The sequence below is a fragment of the Onychostoma macrolepis genome, chromosome 04 (assembly GCF_012432095.1).
Source record: "Onychostoma macrolepis isolate SWU-2019 chromosome 04, ASM1243209v1, whole genome shotgun sequence".
Lineage (NCBI taxonomy): Eukaryota > Metazoa > Chordata > Actinopteri > Cypriniformes > Cyprinidae > Onychostoma > Onychostoma macrolepis.
The window spans coordinates 5,425,110-5,438,708 of NC_081158.1; the positions used below are offsets into that span (position 1 = coordinate 5,425,110).

Here is a 13,599-nt window from a genome sequence, read left to right on the forward strand (position 1 = left end):
GACTGACTGCTGAGTGTTTCTCTGGAGTAGTTGTGTGGTGTGACGCTGATTGGACCAGTTGTATGGTAACGCATTCAAACGAAGTCAAACTGGTAGTTTTAGCATTGCTATTTGTTGTTTTTGGTTAAAGCCTGAAAAAAAATATCTATAAGAAAATAAGCTTAATTCAAAGGGAAAACAAGTCAAACTTCATTGGCAGCTTTTTTTTTTTTTTTCCTTGATTCTTTTTTTAAACTCAGATTTGATACTTGATCCTTTTACTTTATTCAGAACTGAATGTGTTGCGGAACTGTTCAGTTTCTGTTGGTCTTACAAAGGTCTTGAAGTCTTCCACAAATTAATGCATTAAAAAGATCTGAAATTCATAGTCCTGGCATTCAAATGTTACATATACTTAAACAATTTTGTCTTTCCAGTAAAAAAAAAAAATGTCTTGTCATTCTTAGTTCTATATATTTATGTATCTATGTATATATATTTACTTGAAATGCAAAATAAGGATGTGAAGTCTTTTTTTTTTTCTGAGAAATGAAGTTTAAAACAAGAACAAATACCTGTCATGGGGTATGAAAACTCATTCTGCCTTTGAGAACTAACAGGACATACTCTTTAATGAGAATTTCATCAAAATCAACTTTATTCAATGCATCTTGATTTAGATATTTGCCCTGGATGCAAGGTAAAACCACTGAAGATCATTGCTTTTCTGCAGTGAGATCAGAAGGCACATTAAAAATGATTTCCATATTCCAGTTTATATTTTTTATAAAATGAATCAAAAAGTAATGTAGATCTGTTGGAAGTTGTTTTCACAAATTTGAAGTGTTTCTAATACAATTTGTGTTCTCCCTAGTCTCTTAAATTGAGAGAACATTCTGGCTTATTGTGTTCCCTTCAATTAATTCCCTACATTTTCTTTACTTGGTCCTAAAAGAGAAAAGCAATTCTTTTAAAAAATTCCATCAGAACTATCTTCACTTGCGCACACGTGGCCTAAGATCTCATTTCTTCATCTCTCGTTTGTTTGCTGAATGTTAAATCAACACATGACCGGGTCAAAATGACCCGAAAGCTTTCTAATTCACATTCAAAGCTCTGCATGTGTGTTTAATCATGTCACTTTTGACTGGAACCGCGAGCGTTTCAGATTGTTTCGGCAGCATGAGGACGGGTCTGATCCTGCTGGTATGTGTGGGCTTTGCTCAGAGTCTGGTGAGGTAAGAACACGCTTCCCTGGTTCATCTTTGAGCTTTGCTTTATTTGGTGACAGCTGGCTGACTTAACTACCTTATTACCCAAAAACTAACAAATGCCCATGAAATATTGATTTGTGTGCATAGCTTTTTATTGTGAGAAGAAAGAGTGACATGAAACTGCAGTTTAAACAAAATTCCATTTTTATGTTTAATTTAATGTGTTTCTTGCCATTTCTTTGTAATGGACTTAAATTTACGGGTGATTTCTGAGTGAGAATTGTTTCCACATTATTTTTATTTTTCAGTGTGCAATAAAAGACAACCAGCACTTATACAGTTTAAAGTCATGAGACACAAGCATTATACCACACAGACTGCAGAAAATAATTTCCCTCCTGAATATCTTTTCTAGTATAAACATGTAAACATTCTTAAATCAATATAAAATAACTTAAGAAGCAACATTACTTGAGATATAAAGAGAATATTTTGTTTACATTTTAAGATGTATCAAACAGAGCAAGTCAGAAAAATTAACTTAATTCAGAGGGAGAACTGTATTATTTTGTGACACTGCTGGCATATACAGTTGTGCTCATAAGTTTACATACCCCTTGCAGAATGTGCAAAATGTTAATAATTGAAACAAAATAAGAGGGATCATGAAAATTGCATGTTATTTTTTATTTGGTACTGTCCTGAATAAGCTATTTCACATAACAGATGTTTACATATACTCCATAAGACCGATTTAACTAAATTTATAAAAATGACCCCGTAAAAAAACAAGTTTGCATACCCTTGAATCTTAATACTATGTGTCATTTCCTGGATGCACTTTCTTTGGTTTTCCAGGATCCTCTGCATTTTGCACATTCTGCAAGGGATATGTAAACTTATGAGCACAAATGTATATTTTCTTAAGCAAAAACTCAAAAACACATTTTTATTCAGAAAACAAAACAGTAATTTCACAACTCAATGTTTCTTGATTTGAGTGTTTTAATATTTGTGCTGGAAAACAAGACAAAATACTGAGGAAGAACATCATGGTTTGTAGTTAAGAATGACCAGTCATTCACAATATAAGACTAAAATGGCAAAGATCATCTCTTTTCTCCAAACACAGTGAGAATATACAGGTAGGAGTTTAAATAAACATATTTTCCCATCAGGGTACCATTTGTTCAGAAGCTGGTAAAGTAAGGATGTCACTGGTTTTGCACTTTATTCCCTTTCAATAATAGTCCTCTAGACATTGTGTCAGATTAGCTGGCAGTGACTGAATCCCATACAGTGTAACTACACAGACAAATGGCATCTCAGTGCACCTAAATGCGAAAACTGAACTCATGATTGAAAAAGAATATTTCAGAGTTGTTTGTCGCAAAATGTCACATCGTGAACGTGGCACTTGCAGCGCTCCTGCCTGGTCCATGCCTGTGCTGAAGCTGTGCTCGCTGAGTCTGGTTGCTCTCATTGGAAGAGCATGAGTCTTGCCTTGCTGCACTCACCAACCTGCCAGACGAAGCCCGATCCAGGCCGGTCTCTGAGCTCATCTAGGTTCTCTCCAAGGCCGTCAAGGAACTGGGTTTGGACTGGTTGGCTTTGGTCAAGCCCTCTTGCAGCTGCCTTGATGAGCTGGGGTGCTGCCAGCAAGCCCCCTGCCAGAGTCGGGCTTGGGTTTGGTAGCTCTCCTCTACCATGTAGCGTTGGACCCTGAGCCACAAGCCCAAGCAGTCCTCCTAAAGTGTTAGGAATGAAGAAGAGGCAGCCCCTTCCCACTTCAGCTGGACAGGTGAGCAGCCCCTGCGGCATCCCAGCCTCTTGCATTCCATCAGCATATGTATGGGGCTATACCAAGAGTGTGATTGAACTTGATCGAACAAGGCTACTCCAGTTTGCTCGCAGACCCCACTGCATTAGTGGCATGCTCCAGTCTACAGTTCAATACACAAGTGGAGGTTGTCCCTGCAGTGCACAGAAAGTATTGGCTGTAAAACCCTGACTCACTTTTTCCAAAGAAGGATGGTGGCCTCTGGGCCATCCTCGATCTGAGACTGTTGAACTACGCCCTCATGAAACGACCGTTCAGAGTGTTAACTGAATTTCTTTTTTTTGTACTACAATACATGACTGAATACCATGCTGCCCCGTCTTGTTTACAGTTGCTTAGTGATTTTTACTTTTTTGGCTATGGCAGTGTAACAGCTTACTTTTGGTCACCGTAGCCGTTCCATTCAATGCTTAAAGTCCCTGTTATCAGCATGCTGTTATCAGAAAGCCGTCGTGTTTAAAACTGTGAGGATGAACACTTGTCGCAATCAACTAAACACTGGATTTTCAAAAGTATGTGAAACATGTAAAGTTCACGACATAGTCTCTTTAAAATACATCCAAGACATCCTAAACATGCGGCACAAAACGAAACATGATTGGCTGCTTTACCTGTCAGTCATATGTCCTCTTGGTGGGCCTTGGCCATTCAAAGCAGCCACGGTTCCCAGGTCTTCTGCCATCAGTCTGAATTTCTCCTAGTAACAAAATTCTGAGAAATGTGAGTGTTTCCTCTAAAACTTAAAGAAAATATCCTAGTAAAGAAAAAAGTAATTCAGAAAGTATCTAAACCCTTGAAAGAGGTCTTAAGGTTCAAACCTTTTAGGAGTACAGATGAGGACTTTTAAGAGGCTTAAGAGTTTCTTTAGCAGTGGAGAAAATGGACGAAACATGAAATGGGAGACGAAATGTGTTGCACTGTGTGAGTGAGTTAATAAGATGCTACACATTAGATGGTGCAGGGTTCATGTTTGTGACCGATCTTATTAGAGACACGTTAACATCTCAGACACCGTGCAGAAATACCATAGCGCCAGAAATGGAAGTAATCACCACATTAACTATGTTAACATATTTGGCAACTGGAAAAATGCAACTACAGTATGCAGCAGTGATGATTTGGGTCTGTCACAACTTTCTATAAGCAAAGTAACCTTAATGCCCAACCTTAATGTGTGTGTGTGTGTGTGTGTGTTTGTGTGTTCAATTTCAAAGTGAAGGCTTATAATAGACCCTACACTTAAAAGGGCTCTTTTATTTCCTTCTTGGACAACCAACCAATCACAGTCTTCAAAAGGCTGTGTCATACCTAGCAATGGGGTCAGCCCCGCCTCCTCATTAAGTGCTTAGATTGGTCCTGAATCACTCATAAGCTAAGACTCCTACGTAGAAATTTTTAAGATAAATTAGGAGCTTTCTGAGAGGTTTCTTAGAAGCTTTAAGAATACGGGCCCAGGTTTTTCCCACTTGTGTGTTCTGTTTTGTTTAATCTTCGGTGTTCTCCATGAAGGACATCAGTTCTATTGATTTCCTGTTAAAGAACTGCTCTAGCTGTGCAGATTTCCATACAAAAGATGTATTTATCATCCATTTTGAAATATGACAATCACATATCTCACACAGACCGCATTGGCATAGTGTTTGGGAATATTCACGTATAATTTTATCACATGATATTAGAAAATAAAAAATCAAACATTTTAGAAGTGAACACAACATCACGGTTGTTTGAACCAATGAGCATTAAGCTGTGTCATCAGCAAGTCGTTTCCCATCGTGCTTTTGGTCAGCGCAGCTGGAGGAGAGGAACTGCGCTCAACTACACGGCCGACTCGCTGTCGCGAGAAATTTTTGGCACACGTCAGCGTGACATCAGAGCAAGGCAGACCACCCTCAGACACATTTCTAACCAGCATGCATCTTGTAGTGATCACCGGTGATTGGTTCTATGCAAATTTTACTCATCTCAAACAAGAAAAAATATGAAAAATTTAAACACATTTACACATCAAGATGAAAAGAGGTGTCCATGAAAGAGGCGATCTGCCGAAAGCAGAAGAAGAAATCGTCCGACATCGTTGTTTTACCTTTTAACTCCCTTTTTTAATTTGAAAGTGAACTAATCCTTTAAAGCCATTCTTCAGCTGGCTGGTCATCACCCTCCACGTTTGCCAGATTCTATAACCTGGATGTCCCCACACTGCAAGCGTGGTTCGTGTCTGCTTGAGGGATAGACTATGGTGCAACGAATTCCCCCAAAGTCTGTGACCTTTTTAGCCTCTGTTGACATGATCCCAGCACATATCTAGGCTGTTTCCTTTGCAGTTTGCCACCCTGCTTAAGTTTTTCTTTCACCAAACCCGACTGCAAGTAATACCAATGTCAGTGCACCTCCTCGTTAAGGTTCTCGGTTCGGGACTCCCATCCCTCGGCCAGGCTCACTTTGCCTATTACCAGGTACAGTCCTATGCTTATAACACATTATTGTTACACAGACACAATTAAATTAGGCTTCAGTATTTTCAGAGAAAGGAATTTAGCCACAGCGTCAGCTAATATGAGGCAATGTCTGGTTCCCGTCTATCTCAGGCACTAAAGTTACATTAGTAACTGAAGCATTTATTTTGAGATAAAACATGCCTGACCACACTATCCTGCTTATTAAGAAAATATTAAAACAAAATGTACAATAAATCAAATCAATATTTCATGGTCATTTAGTTATGTGAAAAGAAAGAGAAATCACTGACAGAACCATTAGTTATGCTGTTCAAAAATCATCAGACAAAAACCTTACTCAAGAAAGATAGGTAATTAAACATTGTTCTGAGGTTATCAATATAACACATCTCTAATCACTGTGAGAATATACATACATAGGTTTTTAGAATAACATTTCTCCTGTTTCAGGGTACCATTAAGTCGTTTTCCCTCAGTTCGTAGTCGACTTCGAGCCGTTAACCAGCTTGATGTGTTCCTGCGTGAGCACCAACCGGATATCTTCTCCCGGCGTTATGCCCAGTGTTACCCAGCTACACAACACTACCTTCGTATGGGTGGCAGATCCACAGAGAGACTCTACAACTTCATGGACGTGAGCCATTCTCTGTGTTGATCTACTGTTACACACTCCTTGTATGGTCTAAACTTACTGTGAGGGTCATTCTCTAAAACAGCTGCCTTATTACATTCCAGTCCATCAGATAAAATGTTTGGTTACACTTTATTTTAAGGTGTCCTTGTGACAGTGTAATTACACATTTAAGTACTGAGTAATATTAATCAATACATGTACTTACTATATGGTTAGGGTTAGGATAAGGGTTTGGCTTAGGGTTACTTGCATGTAATTATGCATCATTTATTGTTATTAGAATAGTAAGTAAATGTAACACATGTAACAAGGACAACTTAAAATAAAGTGTAACCAAATGTTTTTAATTATATAATTATGCCTTAAAGGGGTCATATGACATTGTTAAAAAGGACATTATTTTGTGTATTTGGTGTAATGCAATGTGTTTATGCGGTTTAAGGTTAAAAAAGCACATTATTTTCCACATACTGTACATTATTGTTGCTCCTCTATGCCCTGCCTTTCTGAAACACATTGATTTTTGCAAAGCTCATCGTTCTGAGAAGCGAGGTGTGCACTGATTGGCCAGCTATCCAGTGCGTTGTGATTGGCCGAATACCTCAGGTGTGAGACGGAAATGTTACGCCCCTTACCGTATTGTGATGCCGTGTCCCGGCACGACGACACAAAAACATAAAACCCATTATAAACTAGGGCTGTGTATCACCAGCAAAGTCACAATACGATACGTATCACGATACGGGACTGGACTGAATTTCACCTCAGAATAACAGCTCTTCATTAAACACTGCATACTATAGGGCCATTGCTAACTATTGGCAGAGCAGGCAGTTGACCTCTGCATTATGAAGGGCCTCTATAACTGTACCACAGTACAATATAGGTAATGGCACATGTTTCATGTTTACATTGGGCACTCTCCACCAGGTAAAATATTCTGATTGCTTGCATCTTGTTTTTAAGCCCATAAATAATAATGTACTCGTTCTAATACATTTATATTGTAATGTACTCATATTAATATATTTTAAAAATCATCTTAACATTGCTGGTAGGTTATCATTACACAAATTAACGCAATCTCTACATTAAAAAAAATAAAAATAAGAATTAGAAGAGTAAACTAATGCGCTGTCTTCACTGTATCTAACACACATAAGTTCACCCGCAATTTTATCAACTAAATAGCTTAATCGCTCAAGAGCTACATTATCTTTCTCAACAACAAGCTGGTAGCATCATTGTTTCTAAAGGAATTAAAGCCACAGCTTCGCTGTTAATATAGAAACGTCTCATAAATGAACACTTGATGAATTACACTTTTCTGAGAATAAAATATCTAAGTGGAGATCGCTAAACTGCAAGCTAACTGGTGTTTTCAGAAAGCAAGCACATTTATCCACAGTGGAGAGAGCGCGCGTACACATGGTTGCCAGGTTGACAAAAACAAGTATCACATTTAGCAGATATTTCCGCATTGCGCAAGTGGCAAGCTCTGTTTTGGGGATTATGTCTCTTTATATCAGGCAACCCAGTTGTGTTCCTCTGCGGCCAGATTAAACCTTGTAGCCTATATATTATGCTCTTTTCATTATTTTTAGAAACCTCGCACTTTTCTACTCCATTTTAAACGGTGTTCTTGTATTCAAATTAAGAGCGGTTCACTGCTACACACGTGCCACAGGGTCAGCTGTATCGATACTCGTATCGTCAAATCTCTGTGATTATACATCGTCGTATTGATGTATTGAACACAGCACTATTATAAATGAGGCATTTGTTGCATCCAGTGGGGACATAATTACTGATTATAATGACTTATACTGTCTTTTTACGCGTCGCGTTGTATCGCATCGCGTAAACATTACCATGTCTGCATTTGTGATCGGAGAAACACCAAACAACAAGCGCTACTCTACACTGCGCAAAACTCGCGTTTGAACCGTCAGTGGCAAATTCTTTAAATAAGAAAACGTACTTATAGGCTGTGAGTCAGAAGCACCAGACTGTCCTTGCAAAGTTGGAATTGCTCCACTTTATAGAAACAGTCTTTGTGCAAGCCAGCATTGTGGGCTACTCTCCCAGGTTCAGGAAACAGTCCTCCGTAAAATGCGCTGCACACACTCTAATATTTGCGTTGTACTGTTCTGGAACAGTGTTGTAAATACAATTTAACGACTGATTTCTAGTTGTGTCCTCTTCTGGAAGCCCAAACAAAGTACTTTTGCTTTCACAACGAAACACAGCGTTTCCAGGACATGCTCCGGTAGCAGCAACAATTGTACAGCGAGAATAATAGTTCCGCCTTCTTTCTTTGCGTGTACGTTTGAGCGGTGTTTTGCAAATCTCCCCCCACCGTGACGTAGACATGTGGGGGCGTGTTTGAATGAGCCGTTTTAGGAAGGCGTGGTTGAGTCTTAACTTTTATAAAGAACATCTCTTTGGTTTTGAGACTTTAGTCTTTGCAACTTCAGGGATCTTATCTATGCACAAACAGCTTGTAACACTCCAAAGAGAAAGGAAAACTTGAAATCGCATCATATGACCCCTTTAAGAATGGTAACAGGGTTCACTGCTTTATGGTTTAATAATCCCTGCAACACAAAGTCATGAAAGATACTGCTTGGAAAGGGAATTTAATGCTTTCTACAAACATCTTCATTATAATTATCAGTTGTTTAGGGTTAGGGTTAGTGTTTGGAAAACATGACACATCATTACATTAAGGTTAACAATGAAACAGACATAAAAAATATAATGTTGTTGTGTGTTGTACAGGCACAGTTTTTTGGTCAGATCAGTCTGGGCAAACCGGAGCAGAATTTCACGGTGGTGTTTGATACAGGCTCCACTGATCTCTGGGTCCCATCATCTTACTGTGTGAGCCAAGCATGCGGTAACTAACACACATTCATCAACTGTCCTTACATGTATTTACACACATTGAAAAGTGTGTGTCCGTATGAATTGACCTGGTTATTGTTTGTGCTGTTGGGTCATGGTGTTCCTCTCTTGGCACAGTGAGGCACCACAAGTTCAAGGCCTTTGAATCAAGCACGTACGTGCATGACGGACGAGTTTTTGGCATCCATTATGGATCTGGTCACCTACTGGGGTGATGGCCAGAGAAGAATTAAAGGTATCTGATCACTATGAGCCATCATATTTATACTATGATATAAAAAATCTTGTTTTTTTATTTTTTATTTTGTCTTTGTCTGGGATCAGGTGGGCTCTATAACGGTTCAGAATCAGGTGTTTGGAGAGGCTGTATATGAGCCCGGTTTTACCTTTGTCCTGGCTCAGTTTGATGGGGTTCTGGGTCTGGGTTTCCCTCAGCTGGCAGAGGAGCTGGGCTCTCCTGTGTTTGACACTATGATAGGGCAGGGCTTGCTGGATGAACCCGTCTTCTCCTTCTATCTCAAGTAAGAAACCACAACTACTTCACATACAGATTTAGGCTGATGATACACGGGGCAACTTTTTTTGAGCAATATTTTTTGGGGCAATTTCCCATTGAGAATGGGTAACAAATTTCTATCTGGATACTTTAGATCGGTTGTGCACCCTGTGTCTCACCTGGTTGCCTGCTGACGGCAATATTGCTCAAAAAGTTGCCCAGTGTATCATCAGCCTAATTACACTTTGAAACTAGCAACAATTATTCAAGTAATCACTCCATCTGACTGTAATGCTGGGTACACAGAGAATGTAAAATTCTGTATGAGAATGTCTTGGTTTGCATTTCCCTGAGTAGGGAACAAGATGTTGTATCAATCGCTGATGCTAAGAGAACAACTTTGTGGATTGTCTGAAGCCCATATAGAAACACAACAGTTCATTGGATGGTGGCTTCAAATCACATCATAACTGGTGCCAAACTATATATATACACTCCCAAATAAACAGAAAGAACCTGGGAAATCGGGAACCAAATTATAGAACCTAAGAAAAGTATATGGAGAGATCCAGCCTGCTGCCATGAAAATGTCTTTAAAGGATGCAAAAAGGATGTCTTCAAAGCTTGAGAGGAGGCAATGCTTCTTGTTCAATGAGCCCAAATGCTAGAGGTGAAGTCAAACCTTATAAGTAAATTAAATTGTGTTCTTGAGCCAATGAGACATCCTTTGCTTATTGGCAGACACACCTCTACTAAGTCCACTAAAGCACACAAACAGCAGTTCAGATTTACACCACTGGGTAGTGCAGTCAGTGTAACTTTATTAAACTTGAACTGGACAATGTTTATGCAACCTTGCACTTTACTTCAGATGGGTGTACAAGTGCCCCACTGTCCAAAACATTAAGGGGGGCTAAATCACTGAATGGAAAACCACAGAGAGAATTAGGCTGTTTTTCTCAAAGCAAACAGACTCCCTTCTGCTCTGCTGAACCTCCCAAATCTGGTCCTCCATCCAGGGTCTCAACCTATGTCTCGAAAGCAGATCCACACCCCAGTTCAGCTGACCCAGAACAAACCTCAGCATGGCACAAGAACACACTCTCCCTTGCCTGTTGACAAATAACCTTACCATCATGTTGTCCATTCTGACAAGAACATGAGAGTCTTGAAGGTCTAGACAAGTACTACTGGGTAAAAAGTACTGATAAAATTTCCAGGCAATTTATCATCCTCTCATCCTCCATAAGCAATCGTGGCCCTCATAAACTGCCCCAACCCACTGAGAAACCATCTGCAGTAATCACACATTGTCATGGTAGATCTGACCCATTGGAACACTTGATTTCAAAATATGAAACTGGCACTATGGTCTGTGACTCTGAGGATCTGATGGGTGTGTTGTAACAGGTGAACCCATTGCCAGCACTGAAATGTTCTCATGTGGAGTAATGGGTGAGAGGAATGATGAAGGATGCTTGCTCACAGGAAGATAATGCTTTTATTTGAACCGATCTATGGAAAGACAACCTGCATCATGCATGAATTCCACCCCAAGAAACATGGTCTGCTGCTGTAGTAACAAAATTCTTGGATTTGTGATTGATATTTAGCCCCAGCAAATCCAAGACTAAGGATTATATTGAGGTGCTCCATAATCAGCTACTCTGACTGTATGATTATGAGCCAGTTTTAAAATCAAGTTTTAAAAATGGATGCATTGAAGCCTCAAAGGATCCAAAGCTGCATACATGCATTTTCTGAATATGCTTGGAGCAAGATCAAAAGACAAGATTGATATTGGTATGTTTTGCCCTGAAAACAAAAACTTCGTAACTTGAATTGTCCTTCTTACTATCTGAATAATGAAAATATGCATCCAGTACCGGCGCTCCCTATACGCAGAGTACGCAGTTTCCATAGGGCATCAACTCCCAAGGGGGCACCATCCCAGTTGCACAAAAACAACTTTCGTTCTATATTAATATTAACATATACATGGATATATATATATATACACAGTATCTCACAGAAGTGAGTACACCCCTCACATTTTTGTAAATATTTTATATCTTTTCATGTGACAACACTGAAGAAATGACACTTTGCTACAATGTAAAGTAGTGAGTGTACAGCTTGTATAACAGTGTAAATTTGCTGTCCCCTCAAAATAACTCAACACACAGCTATTAATGTCTAAACCGCTGGCCACAAAAGTGAGTACACCCCTAAGTGAAAATGTCCAAATTGGACATTGTCATTGTTTTATTTATCTATTTTGCAATTCTTTATTTTTCTTTGCAAAACTTATTTTCTTTTGCATATATATGCAGCATTAAATTGACTCCATAGACAGCAAAATTAATTGTCTAAATTACCCAACTCACATCTGGTGTATGGACTGGTAGATGGAGGCATTCATGTTAATTTTCTGAGCTATGACACTGACCACCAGTGAGGATAGTGAGGTTCAAGGATAACTTTTATATTTCATTTTAGTACTTTTATTTGTAATGGACAAACCTCAACCTTGAAACAGCTTAATGTTCATTTTTGTCTTTAACATTCTACTCCGATTGTGATGCTGATCTTCACTGTATATCCTCATAACTATTACAGGAACAATGCTTCTGGCTTTGGAGGGGAGCTGCTGTTTGGAGGTGTGGATGAAACCCGGTTTGTTTCTCCCGTTAACTGGGTTCCAGTCACTCAGAAGGGCTACTGGCAGATCAGATTAGATGCGTGAGTGAGTTCACTTCCATTAAAACACTCATTTGACAGACATCCTAACAGAGATGAGTGGTTTGTGTTTGTGTCTAGTGTGAAGGTCCAGGGAGCTCTGAGTTTCTGCTATCGTAGTACTCAAGGCTGTGAAGCTATAATGGACACAGGAACTTCTCTGATCGGCGGCCCAGCCAGAGACGTCCTGCTCCTCCAGCAGTTTATTGGAGCAACACCCACCGCTGTTGGAGAGGTGATTATGAGACCCTGTTTTATATAACGGCCAATACTTTTCAATACATAGTTACCAGTAGCTGCAAAATTCAGTGTGGATTGGCCTCTAGAGATCGGCCTTCTGATTAATCAAAGAGAAGAGACACTACAACCTCAACTGTATTTGTTTGCTTGTGGGTTTCAGTATCTTGTTGATTGTGTCAGGATCAGCAGTCTTCCCATTCTGTCCTTCCTGATTAATAATGTGGAGTATTCTCTCACTGGAGAACAATATATCCGGAGGGTGAGAACAACACAATAACAGATTGATTTATCCTGCTGCAGGACATTTTATGCTTTGGAGTAATGAAACATTGCATTTTTTTTTCTTCTTTTTTCTCGCTAGTCTATAGCGGCCCAAAGAACAATTCATAGGAAAGTTATTGAATTGTTATTGTTGTGTTTGTGACTTAGACAGTATTCTGTCTCAGACTCTAACTGTCACAGTTTAAACATTTACCACAGCATATTTGGAGTCTCTATCTCAATCCTCTATCTCGATTCTTTTTCAGAAAATCACTCTCTTAAGATTCTCAACATTTAGATACAGTTGCTTATAGCTTTTGCTAACTTTACTAATTTGTATTCTGTCTTCAAAATGCAATCATAAAATGTTCACAGTTTGACAGTTGTGTCTCTGCTGTGCTTGGCGCTGTAATTTCTGCTTGCAGCTTTGTTTCTCAGATAGAATTGCTGCCGTCTTTCAGTCACATGTTCAAACAGTATCTCAGCTTCTGCAGTCTGATGAAATGTTTTCCTCTGTAGGAGATGCTGCACAATAAGGAGATCTGCTTCAGTGGCTTTGAGTCTATAGACATCCCGTCTCCAGCTGGACCCATCTGGATTCTAGGAGATGTTTTCCTCTCTCAGTTTTACAGCATCTATGACAGAGGTCATGATCGGGTGGGACTGGCTCATCTGTCAGGAAGGTCACAGATCTCTGTATAGATCACATCTCATCTCTGAATGTGCTGTTGGATGCAGAAGAACCTAATGAGTGTTTGACATCCTCTATTAAATCATTACACTTAATCATTTACTGTCTTTGCTCTGTTCAGTCTGATAATTTGTGTTCA

At 39.3% G+C, this 13,599-nt stretch overlaps 2 protein-coding genes across 2 annotated transcripts in view; both read left to right on the forward strand.

Moving 5' to 3' along the window:
• The window catches only part of cct2 (chaperonin containing TCP1, subunit 2 (beta)), an 8,938-nt gene extending 8,931 nt beyond the window's left edge, over window positions 1-7 (forward strand). Inside the window, exon 16 of the mRNA XM_058773098.1 lies at window positions 1-7. This exon is cut by the window's left edge and continues 176 nt beyond it. The gene's annotated coding sequence lies outside the window, so the exon portion shown is untranslated.
• A 1,052-nt stretch (window positions 8-1,059) lies between these two features.
• nots (nothepsin) lies at window positions 1,060-13,555 on the forward strand. The gene is given in 10 exon segments (XM_058773045.1): window positions 1,060-1,217; window positions 5,943-6,126; window positions 8,908-9,025; window positions 9,151-9,243; window positions 9,246-9,268; window positions 9,358-9,554; window positions 12,149-12,271; window positions 12,350-12,503; window positions 12,669-12,767; window positions 13,289-13,555. Coding segments are annotated over 10 exon segments (1,278 nt in total). The 5' UTR covers window positions 1,060-1,113; the 3' UTR covers window positions 13,472-13,555.
• The last annotated feature ends 44 nt before the right edge of the window (window positions 13,556-13,599 follow it).